The sequence below is a fragment of the Corythoichthys intestinalis genome, chromosome 2 (assembly GCF_030265065.1).
Source record: "Corythoichthys intestinalis isolate RoL2023-P3 chromosome 2, ASM3026506v1, whole genome shotgun sequence".
Classification (NCBI taxonomy): Eukaryota; Metazoa; Chordata; class Actinopteri; order Syngnathiformes; family Syngnathidae; genus Corythoichthys; species Corythoichthys intestinalis.
The window spans coordinates 46128078-46149089 of record NC_080396.1 but is presented as its reverse complement, the minus strand read 5'-3'; the positions used below and the strand labels follow the sequence as shown (position 1 = coordinate 46149089).

Sequence of the window (21012 nt, the reverse complement as noted above, 5' to 3'; positions counted from 1 at the left end):
TTCTCCGCAATTCAAAAATGTGAGATGTTAATCTTTTTCCAGCCCGCACACACAAAAAAAAACAAAAAAATAATTTTTCATTGCTTTATTAAAAAAAGGGTGTGGGACAAATAATAAGCTATAGGTTGCATACAGAGACCTGTACCTTGTGCCAGGATAAGCTGTAACCGGGTAACGTACAAGCAAATCCAACTATGAATAATCTTAAAAGATATAAGCAGTCTACCTTAAATCTTACAGACACACCAACATTATATGTCGGGTTAAAAAAATTAAATCCATGAGACCACACATGAAAGCAATATTAAATTCCTTCAAGGTTCTTGAATACATTTAATACAGTATATCCTTGAAACAAAGATTTTAATAAGTTTTGGTATTCTTCCAAATGTGGACAAAAGCAACGCAACACAACGAGTTAAATCAGTGACTGCAGTGCTTCTCATCAATAAGTGAGATATAGTTGTGTAAGTAAAACAAAAGTTTAAATACAAACAACAGTTCGGTAACTCAGTGGAAGTTTCGGACGGAGTGAAGAAAAAAAAAAACAACAACATGCACATAATACACTCGCAATAGCGAAAAGGCAGGAGAGCAACACTGCTGGCTTCTAAGTAAGGCCGCTTATAACAATAATAATATTACTGACAAAAATCAAACGCATTCCTGGTTTGCTTTGGACCTTCAACCAGTTCCCACATACATGCTGGGACTTGGATGCAAGAATGTCCTTTTGGATGTCATACAGACGTCCACAAACGCTGGAGATGGGGGTTGCATCTATGGTCAAACGTTATTGATGATGGGATTTCAAGAGCAGGGCATGAATATAATTAACCTGGCAAATGATCCTTTCTCTTCTAAGTGTCTTTTCTGTTCACATACATGGTGTCCCAAAAATGAAACATCATTTGGCAGTCTAGGCTAATGCAATAAAATTGCAATGAGCAGAGTCCCTCTGGTAGTGCTTACAGTAGCTCAGACTTTTCTAAATTTCCAGTACAGTACATTTTTCAATACGGTTCAGTTGTATTTAGCTTTGATTAAAAATAAATAATGGCATTGGCATATTGAAACACTGATTTTGGTTCAATTATTATTTAACTTCCATGTGTAATCCATTTTTAATGAATCATTATTTAAGTATTATATGTTTTCCTTTAGTTCATATAATGCAGTGGTACTTAATTTTACAGTGGTTTGCAATAATAAAGCTAATATACTGCTACATGTTTTGTGATGAGCACTTCGGCATACTACGTATTTTTATTTTAGTCATTGTGGTAGCACTTGGAAAGCTATTTTTTTTCATACTTGATTTAAAAAAAGTTAAAAAGCCAACCAGAAGTCTAATGCTAAATAATATGAATTTTTAACAAGTTAAAAACCAAGTTTAAATGAGGTGTACATCATTTCCAATATACCTAATCATTACAACAGTAAACACGATGTCATATGCTAAATAATCCAAATTTTTAACAAGTTAAAACCCAAGTTTAAAGGAGGTGTACATTATCTCCAGTATACCTCATCACTACAACAGTAAACATGATGACATTAAATTTTGTTTGCCTGGGGCATGTAGTTACTCGATATTATTTCAAATAATGTAGTTTTTTGGGGGGAGTGCCCACAAATCAATAATTATTTCTATGTTGATGCCAAGACTGAAAAAAACCCTTGTTACATCTATGAAATTGGACAGGAATGAACATATTGAAACCATTTTTCTTTTTTTAACTATCACAGACCATAACACCTTCTCTTTCACTTCCACAAAACCTTCTATTCTCCTTAAAATGACACTTAATCCATACAGTATCTCAGTATTTATGTGTTTTTGCTATATCTTTACCCCTTCCCAACTCTTTCAAGAAGGTACTACAAACCCACCGCCACAAAATATAAGGCCTTAATAACTAGAATCATGGTTAAAAGGTAGCTAGAAGTTAAAAAAAACCTCAGTTCATAGCTGTTGTGCTTTCAAATCAAGTCATAAAAAGGGAGGTGGGTGGCGGGTATCAGACAACATGATCTTTTCGAGTAATGTAAGCAATGATGGAGTTTAGGTTTCACCTGAACGTGACTGGGCATTCAAGGTGACTTTTGTGCGTCTTTGTTTAAGGGTTCCCCAAGATGGTGGGGGTAGCGCAAGGGAGGTGGGATGAGGTGGAGGCACGGGGCGACCTGAAGTCTTTCCCGCACGTGCTCCGATCATCGCCGGAAGGCTTTGGTTGCGCCTCAGACCGTCCAGTAAACTGCCGCCTCCTGCAGACACAAAGGTGGGCGTGGCCTGGGGGGCCTTTGTAAATCCCATGTGACGCAACTTCTCCAGAAGACTGATGTTAAGCAATTCCGGCGGTGGGCCAAGAGCGGCGTTTTCTCGTGAGGGGCTCGGTAGGTCGGGGTGCGTGGAGCGGCCGAGGTTCAAGCCGTAAACGTCTCGCAGGAACAGCTCCGCTGGCCTCGACGCCAGGAAAGTGTCAGCCAAGTTTTGGCGGCACTCAGACCCGGGTGAGTGCGAGGGAGAGTTGGGGGGCGTGCCTGGGAGGAGGCGGAGGAGGGGCTGCGGAGGCGCGGGTCTTGCACATAATTCAGCGGTTTCTGTAGAGACTTGGGCCGAAATCCCTCTCTCCAGGACCAACTTCGCTAAACCACTTGCGGCCACAGGGGGGCGTCGAGCAGGAAACGCATCTCCTAGGCTGAGGCGGCAAGGGGTTAGAGGGGTGCTGGGTCCAGTTCTCATGGAGCTGGGCGTGTTGGCATTGAGAGATGACTGTGAACTACTGTATGAAGAAAGAAAACCAAAACATACTAGTATATAATCTTACACTTTAAAGCTAGGGCGAACATTTTCCCCTAAAATTGTCAGAGCGCCTTATAATCCAGTGTGCCTTCATATATTAATGTTATACGCTTCTCAAAAAAATAAAGGGAATACTAACATAACACATTGTAGATATAAATGACCAAAATATTTTTATTACATACTTTGTTCATTCCATAGTTGAATGTGCTGACAACAAAATCAAATGTATCTATCAACCCATGGAGGTCTTGATTTGGAGTTATACTCAAAATGAAAGTGGAAAAACACACTAGTATTGACTCGCGCTAGCTTAGCCACTCCGGAGTCCTGAAACTAACAAATAACAAAACGAAATGGAATTTGTTGAAATCAACCCCAGCAACTAACTAAACCCCTCCTAACTCGAAAATTAAGCCTAATGTCAAAAATCCTTAAGTTTAAGGTTATCATACTGTCATAATCTCATTCTGGCACATGCCTAGTGGAAAGAATGAAAAATGTGCAAACGTCACAGCCTTAACCTTTCTGAGCGCGGACTGACCTTTCAGTGACTTGTGTGACGTCACAAGGGTGCAGAATGCGGCAGGTGGTAAAAGTGTAGGTGGAGAAAGTGGAGCTCTGACATCTGACGGGGTTTCGGACTGCACACAAATAAGAAATTGAAATTAAATCTTGGTTGCTAGGATTGATATGGTTTGCATAATTTAATTAATGAAATAATTCATCAACTACATATAAAATATATGAACTGCTAATAATTAGTTGAAAATATGAGAATGATCTAACACTCTTAAGATAAAAATGTTAATGAAATATTTAAAATGTAATTCTAATAAGGGCTGCAGCAATCCAATTTTCAAGAATACAAATACAAAACAAACATGCTTTTCTGAGCCTGCAGGGTACAAACAGCGAGAGAACCAAGTCTCTATGAGTCTCCCCTCACGAAAATATTTTTTAAATTTATTGCACCTTGATGAAATGCCGCTGTAAAGGTCACCCTTATGGTGGCGTCATCAGTGGAGGTAGACAGACCAATGATTCGAGAGACTGCCTTGAATCGGCTATGATTAAAGTTGCAAATACTGTACAAAGAAAATGTTTTATGCACATGATGTTTACCTGAGACAGATGTGCTCGACTGGACTGCTGTCGTGGAAACGTTCGGACCAGAGTGAGACGGTGGGCTGGATGTCTCAGAGACGGGAATGGATAATGGCTCGGTCGGTGAAAGAGGAGTGACGAGAAGAGGTGCGGCTGAATGCTTTCTGTCTTTCTTCTCTTCAGGCGTAGATGAGCAGCGTACTTTGAACACAATGCCCGCTTCCTCTTCGTCTTCCTCTTTACCTCTCTCTGCTGCACCTTTCTCCAAGACGACACCCTCCCCTTCTCGGTGCACTTCATCCTCCCCATCTTCCTCCATGTCATTCAGACGGTAAACGGCATCTTGGGCGAGCGGTCGGAAACCCTTGGTGACAACGCCGGGGTGCGGGTCCAGGATAGTAGCCAGGTGGGGTTTGGCTAGCTGCTGCCAATGATGGAGCGTCAGTGAGCCTTCAGATAAAAAAAAAAAATTGAATGTATTACACGAATGTTCGTTTGGACCAAACCAAGTTCCAGCTCACAGCGGTTACCTTCCATAGGCTTGACGATTTGAAGTTTCTCTGGCAGGAAAGTCTTGAATACACTGGAGCCTATGGAGAGTTCTGACAGATTGGAAAAGGAGGAGAACGTACTGCCCGTTGGCGAGCTGCAGCCGCTTCCTGCGTCGTGAGCCTCCGCCCTAGCCAAGGTCCGCAGTTTTTTCTCACGTTCTGCCTTGAAGAACTGGTGCTCGGACAAAAAGTTCTGCCGTCGCAGCGACAGGCGATGTAGGGCTTTTGTGAGATCGTTTCCTCCCGGGGAGCCAGGCTGGCCCAGTGGCACCTCATCACTTCACACACAAAGTTTGATCACTACAACTCTTACAACAACCCATCTTGTTTGATTTTACTGAGTGTTTCTTACCCCTGAGCAGATGGGAAGGGCTGTGCAGTCATTACCAGAGAGTTCCTACCAGAACCAGGTATTGGTGGGGTGGCTGATGGTGGTCGGGATGTTGAAGCATTGATGGCGCGTACTGTCTGGAAGACACGCTTCTGGGAAATCCTGGGGTAGAAGATCCAATAGATATGCTGACATGTTAGCATTAAAGGGTGGATAGTGGATACCACCTATTATTCAGACATATAGTATAGTTGTAAAACACATTCAAGTAACAATTTTACCTTGAATATATTTGTGAAAGCTATACATGTCATTCTTGACATAATATAAACTTGTCTATGCATCACGGTTGTCTCAAAGAGCTGGAAATGGGTCTCTTTACCCCCCAACTACAAGGCTAACTTTGGTTTAATAAAATTCCAGGTTAACGATGGTTTGCTAAAAACACTAGTTTATCAATTTTAACAATAAATATCTAGTCTTTTTAGTGTATTCAATCAAATATAGGTCGAATATGATTTGCTAGTCATTGTTTTCAGTTTTTATTTACTAGTATGTTCAACACAATGTCCCAACCTAATCAAATAGGTCCAGCTACCGCCACAGTCCTTGCAAGGGGCATGGTTGGCGGATTACAAACACTTGATCTGATTGGTTGTTAAAGCAGTGGGCGTGTTGGCAGAGAACGCTTGATCTGAGGGCTCAAGCTGGTCAGAAGAGGTCGCTCTTTAGGGATGACAAAACCATTCCACGAGCATCTAATTTTAGAGCTAGATATGTTACCGTAATCCTTTAAAGTCATCTACGGTAGTTAAATTTTCAATAGGATTATGTAAATCATAATATTCCAAGGGCTAGTAAATTTAGGGCTAAAGAAACATCATTTTCTATTTTTGAGGCAGACTAGTTAGGTTTAGGGCTCAGACCCATCTAATTAAGTTTAGAGTGAATCATGGGTAATAAGGTTCTTAAAGTTGTTACATGTATATGGGTAAGTCCCCCATGATCAACATGGTTAGGGTTAGGTCTGTTCATTCCTATATATAACAGCCACAGTTGGACCCTTTTCAACCTCATTGGAATTGGGGATTTAGCAGATTATAAAAAATCTTGTTTTTTTTCCCATGCTGCATTTCAACAAGAATTTACTACCATGCACTCTAATGAGACATTTTTGGAGAGTGGTCTTGTTACCTTTGATCTTGAAATGCAGTCTCTTCATCAACACACAGCTCTTTCCTCATTGTGCCTTCAATCTCAGCAGCCAGTGAATCCTGCACATGCACACATAAACACACATACTCATGAACAAAATGTCAATCAATATGGTATGTTCTTCAAAGGAGTATCCTCTCACCATAGGGTACAGGCCATAGGAAAGATGCCGTCGCATGCCAGACGGGGAATTGTTTTTGTCGCGCAATTCCCTGATCACCTCCTGGGACTCATGTAGCATTTCAACACACTCTGCGTTCCTCTCTGCTAGCTCATTCAACTGCATCAACAAAGAATTAATTTTTTTCTGCTTGGTGAAAAGATTTCCCGAACTGTTTGTGTATGTGTGACATGATACCTCAGCGGTGAGTTGTCTCTGGGCCTCTTTGGAAGCCTGCAAGTGGATCCTCAGTTCCTCTTTCTCCAAAGCCAGCTAAATAAAAATAGGGCCAATGTTGATGACTGCTATCTAAGCAATATAAAGTTATGCATCATGCTAGTTCCTTACTTCCTTCACCCGATGTTGCAGCTCAACGATTTGGGAGAGCAACTGAGCGATCTCCTCCTGGTGTCTGACCAGCTCCTCGTTCTTCTGTGACAATTCATCGGTCATAGACACCATCTGGCTGTTAGACTGGCCTTGGGTGAGAGAGGCCAAAATACAACAAGTTTGGAAATGAAAGGCTGCTGTGTAACCCCACCCACTCATTTTCATTTGTGTTTGCAACTTCCTGGATAGAGATCGGAAATCATCCAAAATATATTGTATACATGATGGTTGGCTGATTACTAAAAACCAATGTTTTATAAAATCATGAACTTTTTCCATCAAAAGAAAAGAGAAAAATTTAAAGTTATCTATGTCATCGTCAATCATCGTCTACCAACTTTTGTTAACTTGTATGTAATGGCCAGACAGATTGAATACATTTTAACAGGACAAATAGTTTATAGCAAAGTTTATGAAAATAAATAAATAAATAACTCAACGAATGAATGAAACAAAAACAAATCCATATACACTTTTATAAATGTCTTTCAAATAGACCCAAGTCAGTCCCTAATTACATTTAAGTTTTAGAAAATGTGCATTTAATCTTTAAAGGTTTTACAGTATACGGAATTTACAGTTTTATTGTAAAATACTTTTCTACTCCATGCATGTTCCATCAATGCCCTGATGAGTATGAAGAACTAATTTTAAAGGGATCCACGGATAGAAGGACTTGTAGCTCTTATAAGATAAACGGTTTTATGAGTTTTTAAAAAATTGGATATTAAAACCCCTCTTGATGTTTTCGTTTTTTAAACAATTTGTAAAATTTGTTTAACGAGTAAGTCGGCATTGTTGTGGCGTCGCAGGGTAGTGACGTCACTGAGTTACGTAGCCGGGCTTCCAGAGTATGAGTAGCGACATAAACATGTCATCTGTTCAACCCTTTCAATTTGAACTCGAGGGGAACATTAATGAGAATGACAGCTCTGTACATATTTCACACAATGAGCAGCAAAAGCAAAATGAACACAAAAGACGGGATGAAACGAGACGAGAGTATGACAAAACTGGTATACTACCAAAATGTGCTCCACTGGCGAAATGTCTAAAAGAGGTGTATTTGACACCCAAAGTACGACCGTCCGCTTTCAGCTTGTTTTGTTTGGATGAGATACAGACAGAACATACTAAAGATGCCTTAAGAAAATACTTAAACGTAGTAATATCAAATAGGGGTGGTTTAAATACGCTACATGACTAATGTGGTCAACGGATCAACAATCTGTTTTAAAGCTACCACAAGAAAACCCTAATGCTTAAAATTATGAGAGAGCAACACATGCAAAAAGTATTTTGAGGCAATGAAAAGGTAATAAAAGACTCAATAAAATAATAAGTACTTGCTGTTTTTCACCGATGTGCGCATGTGTTGGACATTTCGCCACGTAGAAGGAATTGCAGAACGGCGGTAGTGTTTGTCTGGTGATGGTGACACCCCGAGCATCCATTGCGCACATAATACATGGCACCCTCCATAGCTCAAAACATGTACTAAATATTATGGATTTTTAAATCAATGGCAATACTTCACGTGTTTCTGATAACATATTTTAGTAAAAGAGAGCATTTGTAGCTTATTAGAGCCTACAAGTCTTTAAGTCTGAGGATCCCATTAATTGAGACTGCCCCAAAAACCCTTTTTGGGTCCGGGTCGAACACACTAGGCAAACACGCGCCTGTGCACATCCACGCGTGTCCCCGCACCAGCCGCCTAATCTCCCCTTGACAAAAACACTGCACACGCGAGCCGGTAACCGTCAACAATTTACCATGGATTCTGCACACAATAAGAAGAGACCTGCTTCCAGCACAGCCCCGACTACAGCTCAGAGTCCAGGCTTTATGTTCATGCTCGTACAAGCATGCAAGCCAGGCACAAGATTAACACAGAGGCTGCAGTTAGCCGAGGTTCATTTTTAGTTATATTTGCAATACATTTTAAATTTGGGCTATATAGAGCGCAACTCATCTGCAACTCAAGTTTGAGTAAAAGCGGTAAAAAGATCAGATGCCTGGCTATATACAAGTAAGAGTAGTGCTAATCTTCATACAACATTATTATAAAGTGGTTTAAATGAAATATTCTTTTTCGGGATAAAACATATCACTCATTTTGGCCAAGACACCTGTAATTTACTGTTGTTCATTCCCTTATTCGTGGATGGATCTGAATGAAATTTTGTTTGCATATTCTAGGTACATACACTCTATGCATCGATCCGATTTGGAATTTCTTGCCTGAGGACTGATTAATTAATTGCTGATTTATCCAAGAGTTCCAAGTAGAAGGTATGGATGTTCTTCAGGTGTGCTCATTACGTCTCTAGACTGATGAGACGTTACGGGAGCAAGCCAGATGATCATAATTTATTTGAATTTTTCTAAGGTCATTCAAACTTGTTTGAATAACCTTTCATAAAGATTTCTGTCCTAACTTATGTGGTGTACATATAAAAAAAAAAAAAGTAGTTACGATGTACAGTATGGTAACTAAAAAGCCTTATGTAATAAACTAATCAACATTTTACCAAGATCCATATAACTGACATGGAAAATCCTTTTAAACCACCAAATCGAAAAAGGTAAACATTTTGACATTTTAACAAACAAACTCACGGAGCTCTTTGACACAGTCGCTCACAAGTTTCTGTTCCTTCTCCTCATAGGTGATGGTGTCCCTCTTCAACTGGCTGGCCTAGGATCAGTTGCAAAGTTAACAATTGCCCAATTCCTCTGTCATCTTTGTCACATTTCACCACCAACCTCAGTCCTCAGAGTCAGGTTTTCCTCTTCCAGCTCCTGCAGCTTAAACTGCATTGACTCAAGCTGGCTGAGAGCGGCAGCGGCGGATCCACCGGCAAACTGAGACTGCATAAGAGGGGTCGATGCATTGGAGTCACCCTCACACTCCTCTGTGGCACTGGCCACCATACGCAGCAGCTCATCCTTCTTACTGAGCTCATGCTGTAGCTGGTGAACCTAGACGAAGCGCATTGAGCATTCAGACAATTGGTAAAGAATATGGTATCCTGAAGAATGTATTCACAAGCGCACAGTGTCTAGGAGTGTGATAACTGTTCAGTGACCTAAAATTGAGGCATTTAAAGTTACCTGGTCCAGAGTCTGTGCTAGCTGCTCCTCCACAGCCTCATTGCGCTCTTGCAGCAGGTGGTTTCTCTGAAGTAGCGATTGTCCAATCCGTGCTGCCAACTCCAGGTCTCTGTCACGCTGACCAATTGTGACAAAAGACAGCATCAAAGGACTGCTTGATTGTAGGAAGCAAAATGACAATGTACAACAGTGATACCAACCTCAGCGAGAAGATGAGTAACCACTTCAATGTCATTGTACGTTTTGGTCATCTGCTCCACACGATCGGAACTGAGGACTGCCCATACATTGAGATCATTTAGCAAAATGTACATGCAAATACCGCATAAATTTCAGGTAAATTGTATCTGTAGAACCCTGCAAGGACTAACTGACAATTGTGTAACATGTCAGGTTTAAAGATTTGACCACAAGCAACATAAATCAGGCAGTTAGGAAAAAAATTACACACATTGTACAGTGCTGTCCAAAAGTATTGGCACCCGTGCAATTCTATCAGCTAACTCTCAATTTCTCCCAGAAATTGATTGCAATTACAAATGCGTCGGTAGTAATACCTTTATTTATTTTGCTTGCAATGAAAAAACACAAAAGAGAATGAGACATTTTTGCTTGAAATGAAAAAACACAAAAGAGAATGAAAAAAAAAAAATTAAATCACTATAATTTTACACATAACTCAAAAAATGGGCCGGACAAAAGTATTGGCACCCTTTGAAAAATCATGTGATGCTTCTCTTATTGGTGTAATTAACAGCATCTGTTACTTACCTGTGGCACATAACGGGTGGTGGCAATAACTAAATCACACTTGCTGCCAGTCAAAATGGATTAAAGTTGACTTAACATATGTCCTGTGTCCTCGTGTGTACCACATTGAGCGTGGAGAAAAGAAAGAAGACCAAAGAACTGTCTCAGGATTTGAGAAGCAAAATTGTGAGGAAGCATGGGCAATCTCAAGGCTACAAGTTTATCTCCAAAGACCTGAATGTTTCTGTGTCTACTGTGTGCAGTGTGATCAATAAGTGTAAAGCCCATGGCACTGTGGCTAACCTCCTTAGATGTGGACAGAAAAGAAAAATTGACGAGACATTTCAAAGAAAGATTGTGCGGATGGTGGATAAAGAACCTGGACTAACATCCAAACAAGTTCAAGCTGTCCTGCAGTCTGAGGGTACAACAGTGTCATCCCGTACTTTCCGTCGGCATCTAAATGAAAAGGGATTCTATGGCAGGATACCCAGGAAGACCCCACTTCTGACCCAGAGACTTAAAAAAAAGCAAAGCTGGAGTTTATCAAAACTTACCTGAGAAAGCTAAAAACATTTTGGAAGAATGTTCTCTGGTCAAATGAGACAAGTTTAGAGCTTTTTGAAAGACGGCATCAGCGGAAAAAAACGAGGCCTTCAAAGAAAAGAACACGGTCCCCACAGTCAAACATGGCAGGGGTTCCCTGATGTTTATGGGTTGCTTTGCTGCCTCTGGCACTGGACTGCTTGACCGTGTGCATGGCATTATGAAGTCTGAAGACTACCAACAAATTTTGCAGCATAATGTAGGGCCCAGTGTGAGAAACCTGGGTCTCCCTTAGAGGTCATGGGTCTTCCAGCATGACAATGACCCAAAACACACTTCAAAAAGCCCTACAAAATGGTTTAAGAGAAAGCACTGGAGACTTCTAAGATGACCAGCAATAAGTCCCGAACTGAAATTCCTGAAAATTCCAGAAGAGCATTGTAAGAAACTCATTGATGGATACTGGAAGCGGTTGTTCACAGTTATTTCATCTAAAGGTTGTGCTACCAAGTATTAAGCTGAGGGTGCGAATACTCTTTTCTGGCCCATTTTTTGAGGTTTGTGTAAAATGAACATGATTCAGTTTTTTTCCCCCATTATCTTTTGTGTTTTTTTTGTAATTGCAAGCAAAATAAATGAAGCTATTACTACCAAATCATTTGTAATTGCAATCATAATTGCAATCATTTTCTGGGATAAATTGAGCATTATGAGACAGAATTGCAGGGGTGCCAATACTTTTGGCCAGCAGTGTACGTACTTGTGTACATGAAAATTAATTTATCAAATAGTATTTATCATTTTTAATTTTAGATTTTTCTGCATACATTACGTTACAGTGATTCAAGGCGAGGATCCTGATTTTTGTTAATGTTGACATTTTGTTAAGTAATAAATGATAATATTAATGGTAATATAATAATGTACACTAATTTTGATGTGTCGACAGGGCTAAGACTTCAAAAATAAGGCATAAGTTTGTTGATATTTGGAACTAAATCATGTAAGCCAATCGGAGAAGGGTTCTCAAAGTAGCAACCAATGACTTTAATATTCTGGGAAAAAAAATATATATATATATATGGCGGAAAACACTCAGGTGACTTGAAGTTCCGCTCTGAGACCCCCAATTTGGCCAGATTTCAAAATTGTCCGATATCCATGTGTGATACATCATTGGAAAGCTTAAAATCTCAATTTTCTGGGGGAAGAAAAATTTTGGACAGGAGGGCATTTAAAAAAAAAAAAAAAACGTTTTTCAATCAGCAAAAACCCTATCTGGACGTGAGAGCACGCGAGAGCAGAATTACAGACGCCATGACTTTAACGAGATATTATCGCGTACTTACCTTGTTTCGATCCAAAAACTCCATGTCGCATGTATTACTGAGTGTCAAGACACAGCTGTGAATGGCCACAGCTGGATTTTTGGGGGATTTTATGGGTGAAACATGGTAATATGACAAAGGTTGCGATGCAGAAATCGCAGACATCAAGGAGTGGGCGAGATGTTCTTTTTCATATATTTACCCTTTTAAACGTTTTTTTTTTTTTTTTCCAATTTTTCTTTGTTTCGATCAGTTATTTATCATCTAACATATCGGGGAAAATGCGACAGTAACAAAAAAATAACATTTAGCGATAGTTATGAGGTAGATATCCGTGACTTTTTTACAGACGCCATTTTTTTCATTGTGACTTAATTTGTTTAAAAGTTAATATATGCGAGTGAATAATTTTTTAAAGTCGTTTTTTTTTTCCCTTTTTAAACAAAATATTGAACATCAATTAATGATTCTTAGCTAAAAATGACAGACATTTTGAATAATAATTACTTCCGTTGTTTTCATGGCTGGACAAAAACAGTTGCACGACATCTGTAAACGGGGGTTTCCAGGGTAAAACGGGCATATTAAAAATAGTTCGGGGGCTTAATGCGGCATGAATCTGGTATGGCAGCATAGAGACATATTGTTCTATCAAACACAACAGTTGTTTTGGCTTAAAATACAGCAGTTTCTTTTAAAGAGGATTGCAAGAGCAGAAACTGCTTTTTCAGCCTCGTCTGTGTTTTCCACCATAAACACATATATACATAAATAATCAAGTTACAATGTTTTAGTTCAATGTGAAGGCATTTTTTCATCAGATTAGATGATCGCACAAAGAAGTTTGCTAACCCCCCCCCCCCCCCCCCCACACCTCTTCCAACACCCACAAAAAATACATTTCTCTTGAATCAATCATTATAATTATAATCAATTATATAAGTGGCAATTTTCCTAATGATTAAAAAGGGGAACTTCTTTAAATTGTCATCCAGAGTTGGACTCCCTATGAAACATGGCCATGTACTGTATCTGGAAAGAAGTTGCTAGTGGTCTTCCTGTGACACGTTACACAGAACTACTAAGGCACCAGACTAATTTGACAAATCAACAAAACAAATCGTGATTCGAGACCCAAGTGAAAGCGCAGATGTGGGACCCAGATTGCTAAATCTTTCCAGACAAGCCAAGAAAGATACCTGTGGAGAAGTTGTGGGAGGCAGAGTGGGAATGAGCGGGGTGGTCCAAAGATAGATATGCTAGCAAGATGGAGGGGAAAAAAGGGGGGAGAAAAAAAAGAGAAGAGTGCTAAAAGTGTTGCAGATAGAAAATGAAAACTCAGTAAATCCAGATAATACGTTAGTGCTACATATTGATTGGTTAGGTCTAGTTTAGACACCTGAATGTGCGTCGCCAGCTGTGTGACGTTCTGCCTTTTACCTGTTTGAAAAGAAGATGGTAGTTCTATTCAATCAGCCGGGCGCTCAATAGACCAACTTATTGATCGCGTGGGCCCAGAAATGCTCCATGGTCACTTTAAGAATGAAATATCGCCTAACTACAGCAGGCATTTTTCAACCAAACCAGATGGTGCTGTAATCCAATGCCTACTTTTACCTCTGGATGTAAACAACCAACCACAACCAAACGGTTGAACTAAATGCCTTCGCTTTAATGCGTTGATTTAGCTACCCCAGTCAAAATCTTCTGGATAGATTAAGGTTTCTGGTTTTTCTGTAAATTTGTGTTAATCTCGGGCTTTGATTATATTAAATATCAACTCCAAAACAGGAAATTCTTTAATTTCTTTTGCTTTTTTGCGACATCTACTCTTCAAGGAGACAACCTCCCGCAATCAGTATTTTTTTTTTTTTTTTTTTGGGGGGGGGGGGGGGTCAGAAAGTTCAGGCTTAGGTCTGTTTTTTTTCAATACAATTCAACTTTATTAGTATAGCTTCGCATAGCGCCAACATAGTTCAGCTGCAATATTGCACAGCAAAACATAATTGAGCCTTTTTTGGCCTTAAAAAAAAAAAATTGGGGGTGTCAAAATTATCGCGTTAACGCGCGGTAATTAATTTTTTTAATGAATCACGTTAAAATATTTTTCGCAATTAACGCACATGTCCCGTTCAGACAGTATTCTGGCTTTTGGTAAGTTTTACAGCAAGGCTTTTTGTGCTGTCTAACAGTGAATTCTTGTGGTTGCTTTGCGACATGGTTTATTGTTTTCTTGCCAGTTCAATATGGCTGCACGACGTCTCGGGCTGACGCCTACGTTGTAATGTTGTGCTTATATGATCCTTGGACAAGATTTGTCCATAAGTATGGTTGTTGTAAAGAATGTACATATTATGTTAGTGAGCGAAATGTTATAATTTTTGTATGAGACGCTTTTTTTTATGTTTAGTGAACCTGTATAGCGTGCTAAGCTAACGTTGTTGCTAATGCAATGCTTGTGTACTTTTTTTTTTTGTAGTTTTACGACGGTCTAAAGAGGACAATGGTTTGAGGCCATTTCATTTATAAATCAGATGAAAAAGGAAGAAGTCTGATTATTAAGGCGTCGTTCACTAGCTGTCTAGCTTTGGAAAAAGTACGCTTCGGCATGAGGACAGCACAGACAGATTTAAATGACAGTAGAGTGAAATGCCCACTACAGTCCTTATGTACCGTATGTTGAATGTATATATCCATCTTGTGTCTTATCTTTCCATTCCAACAATTTATTTTACAGAATATATATATATAATTTATAGAAAAATATGGCATATTTTATAGATGGTTTGAATTGCGATTAATTGCAATTAATTACGATTAATTAATTTTCAAGCTGTAATTAACTCGATTAAAAATTTTAATCGTTTGACAGCCCTAAAAAAAAAAAAATATATATATATATATATATATATATATATATATATATATAAATTTTTTTTAATCCTATGATCTACCACACCAGCATTGCGATCAACATAATGCACACCCCTGCTTCAGTTCATTGTTTGGTATGACAGCGGGAATCAGTTTCTAACAAGAGGGTACTCCATCGTTTGTGTCAATGTATTCCTAACCAGAATGGTTTGACAATGGCAGTAACATTTAGTAATTTGCGTTAACACTTTTTGTTTATGTCCTACTCAAACTTATCCAAAATAGCCAATAAACAGTGTAAACAGAAAAGGTGAAGAAAATCATTCTTCAAAACCAAAGGCAATGTGACCCATTGTTGAGCTGCCACGTAATGAACATCTTGTATCAGTCAGGTATATTAAAACTATGAAGAAGTAAAATACTTTCTATATATAGGATTTATTTAAGTATGCAGATTATTCTAACCAGCGTATTCATAGCAAACTTTGTGGCACTTTAAATGGAGGAAGTATCTTGTCAGAACCAGGTATTTCCTGTTTTTCAAGGATTTGACTGTGATTGAAACTACACACAAGACTTAAAATCCCACAACTCCCTTTTAAATGCAAGAAAGTCGTTAGAATTCTCTCGTCACAACACATCCTGGCAGTTTGACTCAATTTGTTTCCTGAAAGCAGACTACAGGCAAAATCTTGGCTGAGACTGTGACAATACTCTTCCGAAAGTGAAATAGTGGCGGGATGACTTTGTCTCCCTATTCTGTCCAAGACCGAGTGTAATAGCATTAGTGTGTAAAAGGTGATCATGTCAAAGCCAACATGTGACGACCATGTGCAGTCTGATCCACTGTAATTCCCTGTGATTGGAATTAAAGAGGATGGACATTCAGTGAAAAGGCAATCCCTGGCCTCACGTGTCCAACAGATACATGTCCATAAATATATTCCTAATGCAGTGGCAGTAAGGTTGTACTTTAGCATTAGCTGCCATAAATCATTTGGGACCGTTGTAAAGATTAATTTCCTTAATCACTGTACCCTCCACAGCATTTACTTTTTACTTTTCAAGAAGTGTTTGTATTGTGCTTTTTATTGCACAGATGCCGCTCATATTTCAGTATATCATTAACTCATTCACTGCCAGCTCTCCTAGTTCGAACAAATTGAACGATTATTGTCGTCAAAGGCAGTGAATATGTTAACATCATTTTGGAAATTCAGAACCACTTACCCATGTAACGGAAAGTCTCCTCAGCCAGCATGGGAGAGACGGCATTATGATGGTTAGAGCCTTCATCTGGGGAACAACTCGGGGAAACCACCCAGTCCTGGCTGTCTGATAGGTAAAATGACCCTGATTCCACCGAAGCAGAACCCACTGAGCTGGAGCCGTATGGCCTACTGCTGCTCCCCAGGCCTTCATCTGTGCGTTACAAGACATTTTATCAGGATAGGATATCTTGCTTCTGTCTTATTGCTGTTGGTGGCACAAAATGCAAAGACGCACGCACCCGTCTCAGTACTGGACTCCTTCTTGTCCACGGTTCGTGGTTTGACTTCAAACATGTTCGGAGGAGAAGGGTGGTGTGGGGTCACATCACATCCTGCCCCAAGAGTGGTGGATGTTGGCTTTACATCGTTACCTGTCACAGCACAGGGAGGTGTTGAAGAACATGAAAAAACAAATGCTTAAAATGAACTGTGAATTATGCAGTATTCTTTTAATTTTATATTAGAACAGTAAAGAGGAAAAATGTCTAAAATTCTGAGCTGAAATTATACTGGAATGAAAACTATTGATAAAAAAACAAAAAAAAAACAATTAACAATGGAAAACAGTTAATACAGAAAAAAAAGAACACTACAGAATTGGAAATCCATGCTTGTCTTAAATTCAATCAAATAAAAAGGGACAATCTCTCGATACATGGCCCCATTCATTCTTTCCTTTACATAGATCAGTCATCCTGGTCCCTTTGCAGAAAAACAGCCCAAAAGCATGATGTTTCCACCCTCATGCTTCACAGTCGGTACAGTGTTCTTCCGATGCAATTCAGTATTCTTTCTCCTTCAAACACGAGAACCTGTGTTTCTACCAAAAAGTTCTATTTTGGTTTCATCTGACCATAAAACATTCTCCCATTCCTTTTCTGGATCATCCAAATGCTCTCTAGCGAACCGCAGACGGGCCTGGACGTGTACTTTCTTCAGCAGGGGGACACGTCTGGCAATGCAGGATTTGAGTCCCTGGCAGCGCATTGTGTTACTGATAGTAGCCTTTGTTACTGTGGTCCCAGCTCTCTGTAGGTCATTCACTAGGTCCCCCCCGTGTGGTTCTGGGATTTTTGCTCACCATTCTTGTTATCATTTTGACACCACGGGGTGAGATCTTGCATGGAGCCCCAGATCGAGAGAGATTATCAGTGGTCTTGTACTGTACGTATGTCTTCCTAGCCTGGTGCAGGTCTACAATTTTGTCTCTGGTGTTCTTTGGTCTTGGCCATAGTGGAGTTTGGAGTGTGACTGACAGGGGTCTTTTATACCGATAATGAGTTAAAACAGGTGCCATTAATACAGGTAACGAGTGGAGACTCGTTAAACCTCGTTAGAAGAAGTTAAACCTCTTTGACAGCCAGAAATCTTGTTTGTAGGTGACCAAATACTTATTTTCCACTCTAATTTGGAAATAAATTCTTTAAAAATCAAACAATGTGATTTTCTGTTTTTTTTCTCCACATTCCGTCTCTCATGGTTGAGGTTTACCCATGTTGACAATTACAGGCCTCGCTAATCTTTTCAAGTAGGAGAACTTGCACAATTGGTGGTTGACTAAATACTTATTTGCCCCACTGTATGTGTTGGTCGCACACTGCTAAAATGATACGCTCTTCTATGCTGACAAAGTGTGGCGTGTGGATGTTAATTTCCAGGTTGGGAATTGTTCTCACAGGTGATTTGTCGAACAATAAATCCATTGCTGATTGGTTGTAGTGTCAGGTGACAGCGACAGAAATTGAACAAAATTCCCATGTTAACTTAATTTCTAAGCAGTATACTGGTTGATGTCAAAACTGACAGAGAATATATAGATTCATAGGTTTGTATTTTTATGCATTAATTATGAAAGTATCAGTTAAACACATCAGTGAAAATTAGAGTTAAACTTTGAATGTTGATTTACAGTGTGCGCCCTGAATCTTCTGCATGCGCCCCTAAAAGTTTAATTTAGGGGCCACTGTCTTGAGTCCTGCCAACATATTATAAACCAGTAAAACCATTAACAACAAAATAAACCGAGTAAAAACAAGTACAAGCCTGCTACATGACAATATCTCAAGTTATATCACTCATTTACCATCTGTCACTCGACATACTTGTGTAGTGTGACTCGGTGCTTGCCAGACAGAACGCGACTGATTTTGTCACCACCCGAGCATAGCATAACCCTACATGGCATAATTATCTCCGATGCCGAAAGGTATGTCAGGCTTGTGAAGTAGTAGCCGCACATTTAAGTATCCTCACAGTTCTTCTACCCATGTAGTTTGGTACTCTACACATAAGAAGCAATTTCTTTGAAGAGAAATGTGAAAGTGACATCAAGGCATGCAGAACAACTACCAATTTCCATGACCTTGTGGCCATTCGCATGCATGTACACACGAAAGCTTCCCATGTAGTTGGGTACTCTACACATAAGTAGCAAATCATTTGAAAAGAAACGTGAAAGTGACAACAAGACATGCAGAACGACTGCCAGTTTCGATGACCTTGTGGCCATTCACATGGATGCACCCCCACACACACATACACATATGCACATACGGACACGCACGTGTCTGTGAGAGCATGATACAGAGTGATAGCAAATCCTTGGGAAAAGCTTGTCCTCAGCTTACATAAGAAGAGGATGCCTGTAAGTGCTTGACAGATTGATGTGATGCACGCAATACTGCAGCCATGTTGTGCACGACTGTACTGTTGTGACCCATCAATGGCAACCGATAATTTGACCTACTAATTAATTTTTGCATGCACGAGAAACGTTAGGCGTATATGCGGAAGCACATATTGTAAACTAGAAGTCACCAACAAAGTGACCTCAGGCACCAGGTCACCCACAAGGACAGGGGTAGCTGTGGGGCTGTTCTAATAATAGTCCACCAGTAATGGGACTTGTGAATTCCTGGATATGTTATAGAGGGGAATGTTTGAAAATAAACACTTGCAGGGGTGCAGAGAAATAAAGTGTTGTATACTGATTTTGAGCTGTTTCATACCTTTGTAAATCATTGGTGATGATTACTACAAGAAATTGTTAAAATGATAAGTCTTGAAATAGATAAATATAATCAATTATTAAAAATAACAAATAATAAAAGATAAATTGAGCAAGTTTGGCGTTTTATTCGTGTTTATTAAGACAATAGCCCTCCACATTACTAAGTACTCAAGAAATGGCTCTCAATTTCGACATGGTATGTTTTACAGACTGTAGAAATACATGATTTAAGTAGTGACAGCAAGGGTGTAGGTTTGCATAGGGACGGTAGGGACATAACACTCCCAACTTTTCAGGATGCTTAAATTGTCCCCACCAACTTTTAAGTAACCTTATTGGCGTTGATAATGCCTTCAGTTACATGGGTAATTTAGAATGTCTTCCCATATGTTGTAAGGATAGAACTGACCCTACCATTATTAAGTGAATTATTTTCATTATGTTCAGACTTGCAGTACATTTACATCTTTTGACTTGCCAGTCCATTTTTCCCCTTCAAACGCACATTTGATTGGCTGATGACTTGACCCCATCAACAAAAGCACAGCCCTGAAAGAAATACAACATGTCGACAACAATACCGCCTCCTCTGCCCCCTTCGAAGCTTTTTTTGACCAGCAGCAGCAGCCACTGTATGTGAAAAGACATCAATGTTGTGTAGGTGGGGAACACACCACTAATTTTGTTATTGAAAGTCTGACATCATAGTTAGCATAACATTATACTGTGTGAATTTGCTAACCTGCTAACTTGAATAGGAAGCTGCTTAGAGAGACGTGTCCTCCTGTATGTGTATTCTATTGTTAACGTTAGGCTTATTAAACTTTTATTTTTGTTATTCCCTGACTAAGAAGTTTTTTCAGTTATATTTAATTTCTTTATTTAGACGATGTTGAGTGGTCTTAACACAAATGTATGTTTTGCATTCCTGGATAGTTGAAATTATAAACAAGTGTATGTTAATATAATTTATGTTCAAATATTGCAATTTAAATTTGCTAATAAAATCCAGACATTTATTCTGGATTTTCTAAAAAAATGTTTCTTTAGTAGTTTTTGAAAACATAGGTTTGAATCGAATGGTGTATCACCTGAGCCAATACACTTGAAAGTTAGTATAACTCAATACAAATTTACAGATTTGCATTAATCATTTAGCCTATCAATTAATTAGGTTCATATTCGCGAGCAATGTAGCCCCTTTCACCAATGTCCCGTCCCTAGCAAAAAGTCTACATGTAGGTTATGCTGTTATTCGTCCCTACCAATGTTGAGACCAAACCTACGCCCTTGAGTGACAGTCAAATCCATGTCCAGTCAAAAACAGACAATACAGAGCTTTCTTCTCGTCCCGTTTAAAAGAGGACAGTGTTGAGGGGGATCAAGTGTCTGTAGGATGTGACTCATCCCATGAGTCACATTTATTCATACTGGCATTTGCTTAAATTTCGGCCCTTTTTATTTGATTTGTATGTTTTGCTCGGTCTTTCTCAATTCGGACTGTAATCAAACCCAAAATCTATCTTACAGGATGGAATTTCTCTTGGAATTAACAA

At 39.4% G+C, this 21012-nt stretch overlaps 1 protein-coding gene across 4 annotated transcripts in view; it reads right to left on the bottom strand.

Moving 5' to 3' along the window:
• Nucleotides 1-78: 78 nt before the first annotated feature.
• Nucleotides 79-21012, bottom strand: part of trak2 (trafficking protein, kinesin binding 2) — a 21505-nt gene continuing 571 nt past the window's right edge. The window contains exons 2-17 of one of the 4 annotated variants that reach the window (XM_057823520.1): nt 16686-16817; nt 16406-16597; nt 13501-13560; nt 9878-9954; nt 9678-9794; nt 9330-9545; nt 9183-9261; nt 6519-6649; nt 6369-6443; nt 6153-6290; nt 5990-6069; nt 4817-4957; nt 4444-4742; nt 3932-4363; nt 3351-3450; nt 79-2786 (exon numbers count right to left, since the gene is read on the bottom strand). In XM_057823520.1, the coding sequence (XP_057679503.1) occupies nt 2066-2786; nt 3351-3450; nt 3932-4363; nt 4444-4742; nt 4817-4957; nt 5990-6069; nt 6153-6290; nt 6369-6443; nt 6519-6649; nt 9183-9261; nt 9330-9545; nt 9678-9794; nt 9878-9954; nt 13501-13560; nt 16406-16597; nt 16686-16740 (2913 nt within the window). In that variant the 5' untranslated portion in view covers nt 16741-16817 and the 3' untranslated portion in view covers nt 79-2065. Of the gene's footprint in view, nt 2787-3350; nt 3451-3931; nt 4364-4443; nt 4743-4816; nt 4958-5989; nt 6070-6152; nt 6291-6368; nt 6444-6518; nt 6650-9182; nt 9262-9329; nt 9546-9677; nt 9795-9877; nt 9955-13500; nt 13742-16405; nt 16598-16685; nt 16818-21012 lie in introns of those variants that run through there. The other 3 variants (XM_057823529.1, XM_057823543.1, XM_057823534.1) reach the window with 3 other exon arrangements.